We start from the raw sequence: 17,495 nt of genomic DNA, 5'->3' as shown, positions 1-17,495 counted from the left end.
CACCAACACTGACACTGTGAGGAGAGTATTGGTAAGGAGAGAGTGTTTCATAAGATCCAGCCAAGAATAATGTTGATGTCACTGGCTCTGAACAATCTGTGGTGCTCCAAATAATCAAAGACATTGTGACCCATAGTTTACTCTCTCTGACTGTGGCTTTAGCAACATAAACTTCCTTAACAGATGAGAACGTCAGCATGGAATAGACTCAGGGGCCACACTTATGAAAATTGGGGTGCTTTTATAAAGCACCTTTTGCAGCCAGAAGGTGGACTGTTTGTCTAACAACGGGAGAATGGCACTGACAGCCAAACATTCACATGAAAGACTAACAGAACCTGGCAGCTAAGAGCACAAGGAGCAGCGAATTTCCCATGGACATGTGAGCTGCGTGCTGCAGCACCACAGGGATGTGCTGGAGTTGAGGAAGGCATAGGGTGGTTTTAAAGACATGTGTCAATGTTTCTGAGACAAATATATCCATTTATGTTTTGCTGAAAAATTGCACTACTAAACAATTTTGGTTTCATTTCTGAATGGGAACTAAACCAAGTAGTGGCATTCCAGTGCCATGGGCATTGCAAACTTTGACAAGCTACTGTCAGAAGGAAAATCCACCCTGTTCTAAGCAGGTGTAATTATTTTTCAGCTCCATCCCACCTTAACTGTCTGAAGAATAACATTCAAGTGCAGAGGTCAGTGGGGGAAAACCCGCTGCTGCTGTCCTGCTGAGCCGATAGCATAGGCCATAGATGGGTTTGGAATGAGGGGCATTAGGCACCCAACCTCCCCAGTGCCAAGAAATACACGGCTAAAATCGGCAGCTCAGAGATGAGTAATACACAAACATGGTTCAGAGTCCTGCAAGTGTTCAAGCGCTTCCAGAGTATGTTGGGTAAACGAGTATCTGTTTCCATGGCACCAAAACAGCCCCGAGATCACTCCGTGCCCGCGGTGGCTCTCCCATTCCATGCCTGGTGAACGTGAGCAGAGCTGATCTCCAGCAGAAGCACTCACTGGCTCCAACCTGAGGAGCACAGCAAGGTCCCCCTTCTTCCAAAGGCAGTGCCCATGGGCAGGGGCTGCCCAAGCCTGGCAGCCCAGCAAGCCTGGCTGAGAGCCACCAGCCACCCCTGGGAGCGTGGCCAGCTCTGCTCCAGTGCAGCCCTGGGGCCGCAGGACAAGGGGCTGCAGCATCCTGGGCAGCTCCAGGCCAGGCAGAGGTCTCTTGGGGCATCTGTGTAGTGAGATGGGTTTCTTTGCAAGAAGACCATAAAACTGCAGAGCTCAGGAACACTCAGGATTCAGAGCACATTTACACAGCACTGGAAGAACACTCAGGTGTTAGGAGACTGTTCTTGTCCTGCTGACTCTGAAGGAGAGGTCCCTCACATGGTCTGGCCATACACATTCACTTTGCTTAGAACGGGGCACACAGGTAGGTTCTCCCAGGCAGGAAAGGACACACGAGCAACTGCTTTACTTTGTATGCCTGCGGAAACCAAAGGCAGAACAATTTATTATTCCTCTATTAAATATGCAAATTAAGCATGTTAACTGTACAATTATGCCCATCAGTTGTGTCCCGTTCTCTCAGTAAAGGGATAGAGTGGCCACAATGTTTGCCTTACCTGCAGTAAGGGCATTCCATCATCTCAGTAATGTCCTGCCAAAGGTGCGTGACTGGCTAGGGTCGAATAGACTTTGGCTGAGGGCTCAGAAGGCAATTTTTCTGGTTTGCCTGGAGTCTGTGTCAGGCAGCTGGACTTCTGGCCAGCTGATCTCAGCATTTTGAGAGAGCAAGTATGGGGAATATCTTGTGTCCTGTAGTCATAACATTTCCCTGGAAACCCACAGTTCTGTCTTTGTGAGACTTCCAAGGGTAGCCCAGTTAGTGCTGGAACTGGTGCTTGGGAACAGGTCCTCAGACCCCTCAGGAGAAGTGCAGAGGGTGGGCAAGGACAAGGCCTCTTGGAAGGCATTGCTGCCACCATTCAGATACAGCCTGAAACCCTTTCCAGCCCCCAGGAGAAGAAATCCACTCCCTGAAATTTATTCTTGGTAACATGTCCTCCTACTCTACACTTCCAATATGTGTGTCATTCATGCCACTTTGTGCCACAGAGGAGAGTAGTTCTGGGGTGGCCAAAATGATTGCCTTACCTACAGTAAGTTGTAACATGCCATGGGATCCTTCAGCACTGAAGATAATACCAAAAGCAAGGGTTCATTTCAGTTCAGTTCGAGCTGCAGCTGCAGTGCCCCTGCACCCAGCTTTGTCAGCTCTCCCTGTGCTCCCGCTGTCTTCACCAGTGAGCTCTGCAGCTGCTGCCCCAGGCACGCAGAGCCATCCTTGCCTCCCGCCCTGAGAGAGTGCATGATGGATGCTTTGCTGCACAATGTTTGTAGGAACATTTTATCCCAGTAAGGCACCTCTGGAAGCCAGATGTTGTTTTAGTAGGGACTCTCTCTTTCTAAAACAAACATTTCTGAGCTGATGTTTTTTTTGTTCAGTTCTCCCTGTGAAACTTCTGAGGACAGATCTTTGCCTGCAATGTCCTGTCAGGGAATGAGGGAAAAACTGCCATCCGTCTGTGTCTGTCTACATATGTGCACATGCCCAGAGAACCCACTCAGGGAGCACTACTGGTGCTGCAAGGCTGAGTATTCGTGTGTTAGGAAATTACTCTAATTTCATGTCATTACTTTGAGTTTTGGCTGTGCAAATGTAAATGTGAGAGTCAGCAAGTGTTGTAATAGTCAGGAAGGGGAGGGAAGTGTCTGACAGCACAGATTGTGGCTTTCAGTGTGGAAGTTTCATGAATATTAGCCAGATCAAAAGAGAATTTGTAGAGTGCGATGAGCAGGTCCAAGGTATCCAGGCTGACTGGGATGTCTTTTTGTCTTGCAGAAGATGAAGCCCATAGTCCAAAGAAGACGATCTACCCCGTCTGCCATCACTAAAGCTCTTGGCAAGTCGAAGTCCCATTCCAGGTAGAGGAAATGCCTTTCTGACTCCTGTTTCCATCTGTCTGCCTGCAAGGACTGAAATCAAACTGGTTTGCAAATTCATTTAACAACATTGAAGGCAATTTGGTCCTATGGCAGGGGCAGGTGGGGGCAGATGTAGAGCGATGACGCACCAGACAGACATGGTGGGACACAGGACATGGGCTGGGGCATTGCCTGGACTGCAGAGTCCCTGAGGAGCATCCTGGCATCCCACCTCAGCGTGTCCCTGCCCACCCGCCCCCGTGGTACTCACTGCCAGAGCTCTCTCCAGCCCCTGCTCTGTCTGCTGGACCACCAGTGGGAGGCAGGGCTAGCCCTGAGGTTTGGCCCTGGCTCAGATGCCTGTTCGTGTGGGCAGGTGAGGGGGCTGGAGCTGCCTCTGGAGATGGAGGGAGCACTGGGAGGACTGCCCAGGCCCTGCCAGCCCTGCCCACCCGCCCCCGTGGTACTCACTGCCAGAGCTCTCTCCAGCCCCTGCTCTGTCTGCTGGACCACCAGTGGGAGGCAGGGCTAGCCCTGAGGTTTGGCCCTGGCTCAGATGCCTGTTCGTGTGGGCAGGTGAGGGGGCTGGAGCTGCCTCTGGAGATGGAGGGAGCACTGGGAGGACTGCCCAGGCCCTGCCAGCCCTACGTGACGTGGGATGGCATCGGCTTTGGGAAGCCAATGGGCCCAGCCGTGCACCAAGACAGCCAAGTCCCTGTCAGGGGACAGCAGCTTTCCCTTACTACCAGCTCGGACAGTGGAAACCTCCCTCCCTCGCCTGCAGCTCTGCCGAGTCTCCTGCAGGCGTGAGGCACCCGGGGTGTCAGCAGACAGAATCAGGGCCCCACCTGCCAGACACATACACCTGCTGAAACACCGAGTGCTGGCCCTGAGCTGAGCACCTCAGTCCTCCCTGACGTCACCCCCTCTCTCTCCTGCAGCACCGGGAAGCTGCCAGGGACAGTCTGGGGGATACCACACTCCCTTCTGCCTTGCTCAGATAGCAATCTTATCAATAGCATTTCCTGAGGGATTTGGTTAGTTTGTTGGGTTTTTCTAACTTGTAAGAAAGAGATAAGGCAGCTGAACTGACTGACACTTTGCTCCAGACCAGCCCTCCCAAAGAATATCAGTGTTGTGTCGCAGAATCAGTGGCTGATGCACAGTACCTCCTGCTCCTCTGAAACCAGTGTGTGGGGTCAGTCTGTGGGATCACTTATAATGGCCAGGACTGATTTTCATTTGGTTCTCTTTTCACCAAGTTATGTGGCTACTTTGTCATTCCCCCTCCCCCTCTAAATTGCACTAGGGGAAAAAAAAGTCAAGAAGAGAAACAAATTCTTGACTTTATTTGGCTGGAGAATATCCTTGTGAGGGTGGGAAGCTTTAAATGCTTCTCATGATGGACTGCTGTGGAGGGAACCGGTCCAATGCCATCTTTTTTTAGGCCATCAGAGTATCAGCAAGATTGTTTGCTATCCTGCTGTTGTGCTTACAGAGCTGTGTAACTCCTTGAGCTTTAGGAAATCCACCGCTGGGACTGTGAGATGCTGTGGCTCCCACTGCTCAGCTGATGCACATGGAGAGCTTCTAGTATCACATTTAAAGGTGATTTAGCTTCTCTCCTGTAGCCCCACAGATGCACAGGCCAAGGATTACCTGTTGGTGGCTGTGGAGTGGTGAGGAGGAAAGAGGGAATGTCTGTTTGCCAGAGTGCAGCTGTTCTGTGACTGGGGGATGATTTTAGGAAAGCAGCTCCTGTCTCACTTTAACCTCAGTCCTATACAATCAAATGAGCTGTTATGAGGCCAGTGGAAGCTGAGTTCAGACTAACTGTCAGAAACACTGCCCTTACAGCTCTTGTACGTTTTCATTTGTTTGTGCAGAGTCTGCCGCAGACAGAGCAGTGCTGCCGAGGGCTGGTGGGAAGGCAAGGATTTCTTCCACACCATCCTTGCCTGCAGGCAAGGGATACACTTTTCTCTGTATGTACAGACAGGAGCATTTGTGGGGTTTTTCTCTCTCCGTAAATCTAAGACCACATCTCAGAGGTTTGCTAATTGAGTCGCACACTGTCCCAACAAGGATCAGCACAGAGCTGCTCCCTGTTCCTGCAGCACATCCCACTCACCGAGCCCCAGCACTGGTTGTTGGAGCTGCTGTGCTGCGGAGCTGAGCCCCGGGCAGCACTGGGGAACAGGCAGGGAGGTCTCTTCCAGCTGTGGAGAGCACAGGGAGAGGGTTCAGGCCCCACAATGGCTCACTGACTGCAGTCAACATGCAAAACCCCTCGGGCATTTCTGAAATGGTCAGCACCTACATGAACCTCAGTGGAAATGTGATGCTGGACGGCAGCCAGGCGAGCCAGTATCAGCTCTCTGGAATTAGATGAGTACATGCAGTTCATTTTATTTGTGCTGCAGCCCTTGCACTGACAAACAGTTCAGTCTGGATGGAAAACATATGCAGAAAGGGCAGAGTCCCCCCAGCACTCTGAGCCCCTGAGCCCTGCCATGAGCCATGGGCTTCCCGTGTTTGAGTCATAGCTCACACACCTGTGCAGGAAACAAGTCTTTTACCTGAGTCAGAAATCACTGAAAAGTTACTATTTCAGCAGCTTAACCTCACCAGGTTTGGTGTGAGCACTTAGGCAGTTCTCTATGTGTCTGAGGCTGGTAAAATCTGTTGGGCAGATGCCAGTGCAGGTTGTAATGGAAAGCAACAGGGGCAGTGCTGGGAGGAGCACAGGGCTGTCAGGCTGCTCCAAAACAGTGTCCAGCCACGAATCCTTCCGACAAAAGCTTCTGACAGAGTCTTGTGATTTTTCTTCCTCCTCCAGGGAAACTACCCTTTCCTCCTCCCATTCAGACAATGGGCTGCCAAGTGGGGTGTCCAGCAGCCCAGGCTCCACCTTCATCCTGGATGAGCGAGTGCAGCTAACTGTGGGCCTGCAGACCCAGGAGAGACACCTGATCCTGTTCAGTGATGTGCTGATCATTGCCAAGTCCAAGTAAGAGGAATTCATACTCTCCCCTTCTCCCCAGTACACACTGCTGAGTCTGGGCATGGCACACAGTGGGATTCTTGGGGCTGTCCTGTGCAGGGTCAGGAGTTGGACTCCATGATCCTTGTGCATCCTTTCCACCTCAGGAGATTTCTCTGATTCTTTGACCCAGACCAGCCCTCCTGGAGAATGTATCAGAGGCTCTGATATATTTGTGGAGCAGTCAGCAGCCTTCAAAACATGCTTTACAAATGTGGGTCTAAAATGTGGCATCTCCCCCTTCCTGCTTCAGAAGTTCTTCTCGGTATTAATGTTTCACTCCATTTTCCTGAAAGAAAAAGTGGTCTAATTGGTTTTGCCCTTTCCCTTATGAGGTTGCTTTGAAAATATACCATGAGAGCAAGAGGCAGGCAGGCCAAAACTGATTCCTGGTCTGACTACTTCTACCACATAAAAATTAAGAGCTCTCACTTCATTGGCATGATGGGAAGGGGCATGGCCAGACTCTGGAGGTCTAGGTGTTAGGACCTGACCTTAGGAATGAATAATTTCAATTGCAGGTCCTCCTGCAGCCTGAAGCTGAAAAAGCAAGTACCTCTGAGTGAAGTGTGGACTGGCACCTGCCTCAGCGAAGTGACAGAGAAGAAGATGAGTCCCGAGAACTCGTTTGTCCTTGGCTGGCCTACCACCAACTACGCAGTCACCTTCAGGTATCCCACCAGGCACCAGACCTCCCTCTGCATCCCAGGAGCTTCCAGGTCTCCCATCTGACAATCTGAACAATGACTGAGGCTATAGGACCCTGAACTCTACCACAGCCCCTTCCCCCATGGAATAGAGGATTTCCACCCACGTTAGGCAGTGTGGTAAAAATTTAGCTGTTGGGAGACAGTCATCTTAGAAGAATATCTTCAGATTGGTCCCTCAGAGCCCTTGAGAGGACAAGTCCTTGCAAGTGTTGTTATAGGAAGAACTAACCCAGCTGCACAGCATCCTGGAGCATCACAACCAGCTTATGCCATCATATAAACTACAAGCATGCTGTTCCAGTAACTGCCAGCCACCATCTGTAGGAGATCAGCCCTAGTTTGAGAGTTCTTCATTACAAAGGATAGATTAGTTATGTCAATGAAAATAGCAGGTGGCCTTGTGCCAGGACTAAATCCTTCACCCACCCCCCGTGTGGCACAGGCAGCTCCTGGGCAAACCATCCTCCTGCCGCCTCTGTCAGGGTGTCCTGAGCCCACAGAGACAGACTTTCCAGTGAAAAGGTTCCTCAAGATGGGTCTGCACAAGCAGCATGGTCCAGAGCTTGCCCAGCCCTTGCTAACCCCAAAATTAGACATGCAGAGGAGCATGGAGCAGATTAGAGAGCAGCCCATGTGTCCAAATGCCATGCCAAATGTCCCAATGTTGAGCCTGAGCTAATAAGGCTCACCAAAAAGCAGGTGACCTTTTTACTATCTGGAGCTAAGTCCAGCTGAGCTGAATTGAATCTAGAGCTGGTATGTCACAGGTGACAGGTATATCTCAGGTGACTGCTGTCTCAGGGATCTTTGCTTCATCCTTCCTTCTGCAGAGCAGAGAGGTCAGCAGTCTCCCAGGGTCACTCTGTCCCCAGGGATTCTGCGGGCACAGCCAGGAAGGGTTGATCTGGCCTGACACTTGTCCTTCTGTGGAGCAGCTGCTTTGGTGGAAAAAGAAATGGGAAGCATGTCATGGCTTTCATCCCTGCTGTCTCATCATTTCCAAGGGCTGGGATGATGACCTGGCCTGGGTGATGCATTCCTGATGAGGGTTCATGCTCAGACCTGCAAGCTGCTGCTTATGTCTTAGCCCAAACTCAACAGCAGTTGCATTTTCTTCACCCTGAGACCTGCGTAACCTGAGCGGGCAGCAGAAGCTTCTAGGAACAGCAGACACTGGGAAGTAAATAATATGAGAAAGAAAATAGCAATTAAAGGTAACTGCAAAAATAATGAGGGCCCACAAGATGAGCTAACTTCAGCTTCACAGAAAGGTATCTGAACACTCTCATCTGAGCACTCACCAGACTGACAGGAAACCTAGTCAGTTTGTTGCTGGGCTTTTTTTCTTATCCTTTCTTTTGCTGTTTGTTAAAATAGAATAGAAGCAGGAAAGGACTGCACTTTTGTTCCAGAGCTTTGCAGGAAGGAACTTACAGCTATATATAACTGAAATGGGGTAGAGTTTCCAAAGGCTGTTCCCACTCAGCACTTGTTTAATGATCTGCCTCCTTTTTGTCTTTAGCTCAGCTGACATGAAGGAGCGATGGCTGTCCGCGTTGCTGTGGTAAGTGACCCTCCTTCAGCCTCCTCCTGGGGGCTCCTCCATGGCCCTCAGAGACATTTGCCAACCTAGGGGTCAAACTGAGCTCTGATTTTCAGCACATTAAGTGTCTAGCTACTGTTTGGAAAATCCACCTTTGAAATCTGAACATAGAAGTCTCTGGGTGAATGCAAAATTGGTGTTCACAGCTGGGAAAAGATGGAATCCTCCAGAAGATGGTATTGCTGGAGCATCTTTTGTCCCTTGGAGCTGGAGGGTGACTTTGCTGATCACTGTGGAAATGTCACAAGTGTTACTTTTCAGTTGTTTTTCAATTAGAATTAGAGTTGTTATTCAATTAGAATTAGGGTTTGTATTTAGTGGCATCTAGAGGCTGCAGGTTTTTCTCTTTTCTGTTACGTTCTAAGTGTTCTTCCCACTAAACACCCAGGCAAAAGTGTTCAGAGAGGAGAAGAAATCTCCTGATTTGTGGAGAACAATGGTGGTCCTTAGGGAACACTGAAGGTTTTGTGCAGGACACATCTATCTGCAGTGAAGCACTGCACGTGGGGGTTGATAGTCTTTGGGCTTTGGCCACAATGTGAACATTACAATCATATATGTCATAACTAATCTATACTACAGTGTGAAGGAGGATGTCCCTTGGACTTCTTGGGTCCAAATTTTAGGGTCCTTCTCAAGTTTGGTTGGGAAATTATATTCCTTCCCCTTTTCTTTGACTTTCAGGCACATCAGTGAGGCAAAACAGAATGAATATCCGAAGACTCTGACCCTTCAGATCTCTGTGCTGGATGCTGACAACTGCTCTTCTGTGAGTAAAGCTAAACATGCTCACCAGATCAAGACTGCACAGGGGTCTGTGGGGTCAGGGTGGGAAGGCAGGGCTGTGCTGCTACTCCTGTCTCAAATTCAAGTCCCACCTGGAAAGGTTTAGAGGGTGTGCACCTGGGTACTGCACCCTTCCCACTGGAAGTCCACACAGGGTGTTTTGGCTTGAGAAATCAGGAGGTAGCCAGACCCTTACCAAGAGCATGTAATTCTTGGCCTCTGGCTTATTTTCTCTTTTCCTTCTGCTTCACTGCAAGATTTGTGACAGTTTGTGGCTGAGTGCCCAGTCAATTCCTGTTTTCATTGTTGCAAGCTGAGGATCTTGATCACAAAGTCACTAGTGTGTTCTCCTGAACTAATTTACTGGAATGTGTCCCAGTCTAGCTTACATTTCTTGGCTTCATGACAAGCTTGGTGGGTACTCTTGCCTCCTGGGTACTCTTCTCTCAGAGAGAGACCCCAGACACTTGTGGTTGATGAGCATTGTGCCATGTACACCCTGCTGAGTGTCAGTGGCACCATGATCAGTCAACACTGACACAACCAAACACAGTGTCTGAGCACCACCCACCTCTAGGATTTCTGCTGGGTGAAGTCTTTGGTTGGTGTAATAAACCCATGACAGAAGAAGTAGAGGAGAACAGCTTTCACATTGTATGGCCATCATCCTTTCTGGTGTAGTTTTAATCAACACAACTCTTCTAACCGTGGACATCTAGTTAAGACAGTCATTAGACAAGAAGAGTGACATTGATCCCAGATTTTCAAGATAAGAAACTGCAAACAAACTTCATGCCTTTGTATTAGCTTCCTGCATTTTCTCTGTTTGCCTTTCTAGACTACTGCAGTGGATGTGTCCAATGTGGAAACTGCAGAGAGTGTAATAAAGAAGACCCTTCTACATCTTGGGCTCCCTGTAAGTGGCAGTTGCCACGTCCTAGCTAAGTTACAGGACAGTGTGGATGTGGAAAAGTCTAGCTTTGCTGTCTGTTGCTTTCTGAGTAGAGGGCAACCTCATGGACTTTCACCTTGGCCCCTTCCAACTAACATTTTTCTCTTCTCTGTTCCCCACCCACTAGGGCAGGACCAGTGAACACCACCTCTGGGTGATCTCAGGAAAAGATGAGCCTGCTTACCCTCTCATTGGTAAGAGCTCTCCCACCTTCCCTCAGTTCTAGAACCAAAGACACAAGTGGTAAATGACTGACTGGTATGCATGACAGAGAAACAGCACAAACATCGAGCTTTTCACTTAGAAAAGCAATGGTGGGGCACTGCTGCTGATATGTTATGTGACATCAAGCTCCTGGGAGATGTCACTTGGCTTTTATGGTCCCAGCATCCATGTTTAATCAGAGCATGGTGACATCTTTGAAGATCTTCACACTTGTCTCCCTTTTCCAAGCAAATCTGTGCACTTCTGGGTGGAAGCTTGTGACACTTTTAGCAGATGCTGTAAATAAATAGGTCATCTTTAAGCTGGACTATGTTTCTTCAATGCAGTGGATCTAATAAAGGGGTGGGACATGCCTGAAAGTGCAGTCCAATCCCCATGGCTGCTGGTATGAGCTTGCAGGGTTACACGCTCCTGCTCAGCTCTGCAGGCTGCTCCCCACAGGTAGAGCAGGAGGTCGGGGCAGTCTCCACAGAGCAATGCTTACGGAATGTTGTGAGTGCACTGGGGCCCACGAGCATAGTAATAAGGTTCTAAACCTGGCCAATAGTGCTCTATTGCAGTGTTCTGGGGAGCTGCTGATGAGGAGTGGCTGGCCAGATTTGACTGGATGAACTTACTTGTGGAGCAAAGATCATATGTGTGTGTGGATGTGCCTCTACACATGGCTTTGAGCAATGCTGCTTAGAGGTCTAGCTGCAGTGGGAGCTTCCTCCTGCCAGGATTTGGAGTTGTTTACACATAGCTCTGCATCTTTGCTTTCTCTTTACCTAACTGCTCAACAGGGCACGAGTACCCCTTCAGCATCGCACTGAACTGTTTCCGGGACTCTGCTGACCAGCAACAGAGAACCAACAATAACACTCTCATAACTGATGGGACAGGGGCTTCCCTCCTTGCTCAGCTACCAAAGGAAAAGCAGTATCAGTTTGTCCTGAAACCCAGACTCCAAGCTCCGATACAACTGAGGAGAGGTAGGTGCTGCAGGAGTGCGTTTCAGCCAGACAGAGTCTTTGCTGCTTTCCATGGCAGAGACAAACTCCTCCTGGTGTCATACACATAACCCAGAATTGCTCTCACACCCGAGTGTAAAGCAAAGAGGAAGAGTTTGCAGGGAGGTGAAACTTGTGCAAATGTTCAGAATTAGCTTTCAGACCTTGATTAGCTTTCAATTGCAAGTCATCCTCACACTGCACAGACAGCAAGGTTCCCTGGAGAATGGGTTTGGTGATGGCTGAGAGTCAAACAAGTGGTTTCACTGCTGTGTATTGTCTGACCAACCCCATTAAGAGTGCAGTTAATAAGCAGGTGAGGGCAGAAAGTCCTCATTTTGCTGGGAGCTCTGCCTTCACCATGGCTCACTCACTGGCCAGCAGGAAAGACAGACAGGTGTGTAACGAAGGTCTGTGTTCTCTGTCAGAGTCGCTGCAGAAACACACCAAGAGGAAGAAGTCCTTGATTGACTGGGCCCTGCGCCGCAGCACCAGCACCCCCACGGGCAGCCCTCCTTCAGAGTCACCCACCACCCCACGCAAGCTCTTCGGCCTGTCCCTGTCCTCTGTCTGTCCTGACGGGATCCTTCCCAAGCCCATCATGGTAAGGAGCAGCCTGGACTGTTTGTGCTGGCATAACCTTGATGTGCTAAGCCCAGAAATTAAAGCCACTTGTGGTATTTATGAGGATTGAATGGGGAAGAGGACAATCATCTGCTTGTGGTTCAGATACAGCTTGGAACATCCCTCTCCTGGATAGTCCGTATCACTTCATTCACAGATGTCTGTCCTGTTTCAGTGGGTGTCTCCAACCAGGTCATCACCAGCTGACAAGGGGCAGTGTCAGTGGACCCTGCCATGCTGCATGGCCTGGACCTCACTCACTGCAAGAGTCCTCTGGGCTCACACTTGTCACAGGATAAGTGTACCCACATGAATTGTACCTGCAACTTAGCTGTCAGATTCTTGTCCCTGGTTAAATCAGGAAAAGTCTCCTGCATTGTCCTAATCCCATCACTGGCTAATTGTGCTAATTATGTTATAAAGCACGAAGTATAACATACACAAACGAGAGGGTAAAGTGCTAGACTCTTAAGTACAATTGGGCTTTCTCTTAGGATATGCTGCTCCTGTTGTACCACGAAGGTCCCTCTACTAGGGGCATTTTCAGACGTTCTGCCAACGCCAAAACTTGCAAGGAGTTGAAAGAGAAGCTAAACTCTGGAGATGATGTTCAGGTGGATGGAGAGTCAGTCTTTGTGGCTGCAGCTGTCATCACGGTATGTTTGGCCAAGTAACTCGGATGTCTGGGCTAATGGTACCTTCCTTCTTCAAAGGGAAGATTTTGGGGGCACGGAAAGCATTTTCCAGCCAGGCATACTCTCACCCAATGGCTTGGTCTGTCTGCGTGCACAGACGAGCAGTCGTGTGCAGTGGCCCTCAGGACAAGGCTTTATTTCACACCTCCTTGTACCACACCAGGTCCAGCAGGAAATACAGTGCTGCCCACCTGTGAGATAGGCACGGTGTCTGCACAGTGCCCAGGAGCGTGCAGTGCCTGCACTCAGCAGGTCAGGCGCTGCACTGACACACACATGAAGCCCTGGGTGGCAGCAACACAGATGGCCTTTGTCCTCTCTGGGTGCACAGAAGAGACTGCAGGAGTTTTGGGAGGACTTGTGCCATGTGAGGGCAGCTGCTGTGCAGTGCCGCAGACAGCCCGAAGGAGCTCCAGGCCTCAGGCTTTCACCTTCTGATCAGTGTCCAGAGGGAAAGCAGCTGCCAAATCCAAGCACAGGGGTTGTGGCAGGTGGGGGGCGAAGCTTGTGATAAGGCCCAAGTCTTAAGAAGAAAAAGCCTTTTTTGCACTGGCTATTAGATCTGGTCAGAATAATTTAGGCACAAAAAACATCCTTGTCTCTTGTTCTTGTTGGACTGAAACAAAAAGCTGTTAACTGGGAGGATATTCAGGCCCTTTCCAACACATACATTGAGTTGTTAAATAGGCCTCCAAGAAAAATCAGCAGTCCTGCCAGTTGAGAAACATTTCAGAGAGCACTGCGCAGCCTCAGTGCTGAGTCCTGCTGCAGTGGAGGTCAGCCCAGCTCTGGAGAAGGGCAAAGCAGGAGGGCTCCCTGTTCAGCCTGCAGCATGGCCGTGGGATAGCCTGAGCCTGGTGGGCATGGGAGGGGAGGATAAACATGTTTGGTTTATCTTGTGCTTACTGTGAATAAACAATGACTGTATGCATCATGAAACCGAAACAAGGAATTCAAAACTGACCAGACTGCTCTGCATATATATATTTAATTCAGGATTTTCTCCGAAATATACCTGACAGTGTTCTATCCTCAGACATGCACGGACTGTGGATGGAAGCTGTGGACACGAAAAATCGGGCACATAAAATTGAAGCTATCAAAAGGTTGGTAAAAGCCTTTGTAAAAGCTTCTTTTGGTGGGAAAAGGGGGAGCACACAGCCCTAAGCACGGACTGCATCTTCTGGGAGACTCCTGGCAATGCTCCAGGACACAGTGAAGCTATTGGCAATTGCCAGTGTCTCTGATCAGAACATTTTCCTCTCAATGGTCTTTTATGAGCATTGTTAACATTTCTGACCCCAAAAAAGTCATTAGACAATTATTTTCTGATGATGAAATTACCAGAACCAGTAAACTGAAAAAGCACAATTCAGCCACCAGGAGTACATCAGAGTTAGCAGAATTAGGTCCTTAGTGACAGTTACTTTTTTCTTCTGTGCACAAAATGAGGCTGATCATCATATTGGCAGTCAGAAGAAACAGCCCTGCCAAGGTGGTGACAGGGACCTTGAAAACAGCTTTACTGCCTTGAAACGCTGTCCTGAGCATGGGCAGTCTATCGGCCTCCCGTGGGATATCCAGGATAGCCAGCCATGGCTCAGCTCAGTTTTTGAACCTCACCATTTGTCCTGGGCCTCCTTCCTGCATGGTCTCCATGCTGCTGGCCTGGAGCTCTGGGTCTCGTCGGGGAGGTCCCTGTTTTGTTAAGGCATGGTGAGCTCCTTCCCACATGCTCTGGGCCAAGTCCCTTGTCCCTCCAGCTCTGTGACCAGGGCAGGCAGGCAGTATGGGTGCAGTGTGGCTTTCACAAGCTGGTGGAGGGAAGTGACACAGTCTCACCTCAGTATCAAATGTGAATGTGTCAAACTAGGTGCAAAGGGGCAAAGGCTTTAGGAAGCAACTTCTGGCATTTGAAAAGCAGATGTTGGTGAACAGCACTGTTTGCCTTTGTTCCCATTCCCTGAACAGTCTCGTCAACCAGCTTCCAGAGGCCAACCTTATCTTGCTCAGACACCTCTTTGGAGTGCTGCATCAGATTGAGCAGAACTCTGGTGTGAACCAGATGAATGCCTTTAACCTGGCACTTTGCATAGCACCCAACATGCTGTGGCTACCAAGTCCCACTGGGCCTGAAGAGGAGAGCCAGTCTACAAAGAAGGTAAGTCTTCCATAGGTTTGTGCTCATGTTTTAATTCCCCTTTCACTGCTGTTTATGGGAACTATTTTGCAGACTAAAGGAAGGCATAGGGTGAGTGGCAGTGCTGGCTGAGTGGCATCCAGGCCTTGTCCTTTTCCCCATGCAGCTGTGTCTGTGCTGGGAGGGGGTTTGGTCCCTCAGACTATACAGGGGGGAAAAGGAAGTTGTTTTACCAGGTGAACTTCTTATATGGTCAAGCAAGCACAAGAGAAATGGGAGAGCTGCAGTTAAACACTGCCCCTTCAGCTGGGACAAATGAGCAGTGAGCAGCCAGTGCACCGGAGGGAAGGAATCTTTGCTTGTAGCTCACAAGGTGTTAGCAACAGTGAGGAGAATTTTAGAATGTGCTATACCTGGCTCACAGCACCAGTTCAGGTAGCTCATGTTGTTGCCCCAGGTGTAGTTCATACAGACACATTACCACATTGCTAACAGCTCTTTGAGGAAATGACATCTTTATCAAGAGAAAAGGGACAGTCTGGGAATGATTTTACTTGCTGTAAACAGCTGCTCTGTTTTCACAAAACTGATTCTGCAAATTCATGCATTTGCCAGGTGGCCTTGTTAGTGCAGTTCCTGATTGAAAACTCAGGAGAGATTTTTGGGGGTGACATTGCTTCCTTGTTTCAAAGACCTGACAAAAAGAAGTCTAAAACCTCAGCAGAATCTCTGGGTAAGTTGGTGGTACTCTGTCTTCCAGAAATGTTTAAAACCTTTTAATAGATAAAGTCCTCATGCAGAAAAATTTGCTTTACTGTCATGTCTCTTCCAAGGAGCAGCATTGAAAACCAGTTGGATTTGTTTTCCCGGTGCCTGTGAGGCATAGGCAGGATGTGAGGACAAAGCAGAGGGCTGAGGTGCAGCACCTCAAATGGTACCTGGAGATGATTGCCTTTGTGGCTGCTGTTCCATCTGCTCCAGTCACCGCAAGGATTTAGTGTAGCCTTAGCACTGCCATGTCCCAGCAGTGATTTCTTTTTCCAGGTTAGTTCTGTCCAGGTAAACCAGAGACAGCGTTGTCTCTGTTAACTGTCCTGTGAATACAGGACAGTGTTGAAAGCTAAGGTCATTGACACAGGTTGGTTTTTATTATTATTATTCCCTCTGAAAATAATGGATCATCTTCATTTTTCCATGGCCTTGATATTATTTCCCTGCCTTGGTTGTAAAGTACTGTATGTGTGAGGTTAGGAGACATCGGCAACAAATTAATTTGTGTCCTCTGCCCCAGGCTTGGCTCAGCATGGTGATTCCTCCGATGAGCTGGAGTTTGCGGCTTGTGACCCAGAAGGGCCAAAGCACCACCTGGAACCTGACACAGATGCCATTTTTGACCCGTGCAGCAGCCTGTTACTCGGTGAGGATCAGGAAGACTGGGACTTGTTCAATGAGATCACAGCCTGCTATGAGAGCAAAGCCCAGACAGATGCCAGCGCAGACAGCTACGAGCTCCTGGAGGAGGATGGCTCCTTCTGCTCCCTCGGCTCCATCCGCTCGCTCAGCCCAGCCAGGGAGCGCTGTGCATCCGAGCCCAGCGTCTGCCTCAGCTCCCAGCTCCCTGCCCATGGCCACGAGCCCGTGGCTCGCCAGTCCAGCTGCGATGCCACCATCATGCGCAGCCAAACGGATTACATCCAGAGGCTCAGGCAGCTGCAGGTGGAGAGCCAGAAGCTGATTGATGAAGGCCTAAGCCCTGGGCTTAATAAGGCCAGGCAGAACTTGTGGCAGTCACCTGAGACCAGCTCCAAGGTGAAGCAGCTCAGCCTTCAGAAGTCCAGCCTGTCCAACAGGTCCAGCTTCTCTAGCCTGTCCTCTACCACCACCTCCCCATCTGCCTCCTCACTCAGCTCCTTAGACAGTGCTTTCTCCTACTGCTCAGAGTCATCAGCCATCAGTCCCACAGATGTCTCGTCCCTGCCGTTCATGTTTGGCACTTCTGCCAGGCTTCATGCTCTGTCCCCCAAGGTTGCCAAGAGGTCCCCAAAAGAGTGGCACAAATCCTTCATACCTCCTGTGCCTTTACATGCATGTGACCTGCACAGTTCCCATGAGTATGAACCCAAGGCTGTAGAGAGCAGTGCTTGCTCTGGAGAGAGGAAAAGTTCTCCACCTGTCAGCGGAGCTGCCGTGGGATGCCCACTCACCAACGTTGGCTGGGAAGAGGAGGAGAGACAGCCGAGTTGTGCAGGGTGTCCCGGCCCAGGGCTCATGAGCAGGGATTATCCCAAGGAGTTTGAACAGAATCCCCAGTTCCCAGCTGCCAGCCCATCCATCGAGACAGCCCCACAGGTCAGCCCCCAGCAGCACCGGGAGAAGGCAGTGAAGAAAATAGAAATCAAAAGCATTAATGCCTGCCCTCCAAGCCAGGAAAGCCTGAAGCGCACCAAGATAACCTTTTACATGACTCCAAACAAAGCAAACTCTCGGGGGTCACCAGTGGGAGAGGAAGAGGAGGAGACACCTGTGGCAAACATCAGCAGAGGTGATTCACCCGGCAGCAGCGGCGAGCAGAGCCTGTCCAAGAGCTTGCAGACTGTGAGAGTCCACATCCCCCAGACAGTTTTCTACGGGCAGAACACCCCCCTTGTCCTGCAGTCCTCCTCCAGGCGCCACCAGCACGGGCCGAGGGTCCTGTCTGCGCACGGGGAGAGCCCCCCGGAGCCGGAGAGCCAGC

General features: G+C 49.9%; 1 protein-coding gene across 1 annotated transcript; it reads left to right on the top strand.

The window, feature by feature from the left end:
- Window positions 1-2,914: 2,914 nt before the first annotated feature.
- LOC103811932 (rho GTPase-activating protein 20-like) lies at window positions 2,915-17,454 on the top strand (the record flags this gene model as incomplete). Its single annotated transcript, XM_009084934.1, has 15 exons — window positions 2,915-2,994; window positions 5,834-6,004; window positions 6,559-6,708; window positions 8,270-8,311; window positions 9,035-9,119; window positions 9,975-10,052; window positions 10,216-10,282; window positions 11,096-11,284; window positions 11,731-11,906; window positions 12,421-12,582; window positions 13,618-13,727; window positions 14,593-14,782; window positions 15,377-15,494; window positions 15,642-15,647; window positions 16,053-17,454. Coding segments are annotated over exons 1-15 (3,026 nt in total), but the record flags the coding sequence as incomplete, so codon positions are not given.
- Window positions 17,455-17,495: the final 41 nt, after the last annotated feature.

This window comes from Acanthisitta chloris, unplaced genomic scaffold (genome assembly GCF_000695815.1).
Source record: "Acanthisitta chloris isolate BGI_N310 unplaced genomic scaffold, ASM69581v1 scaffold21951, whole genome shotgun sequence".
NCBI classification, from domain to species: domain Eukaryota; kingdom Metazoa; phylum Chordata; class Aves; order Passeriformes; family Acanthisittidae; genus Acanthisitta; species Acanthisitta chloris.
This window is presented reverse-complemented; position numbering and strand designations above follow the sequence as displayed.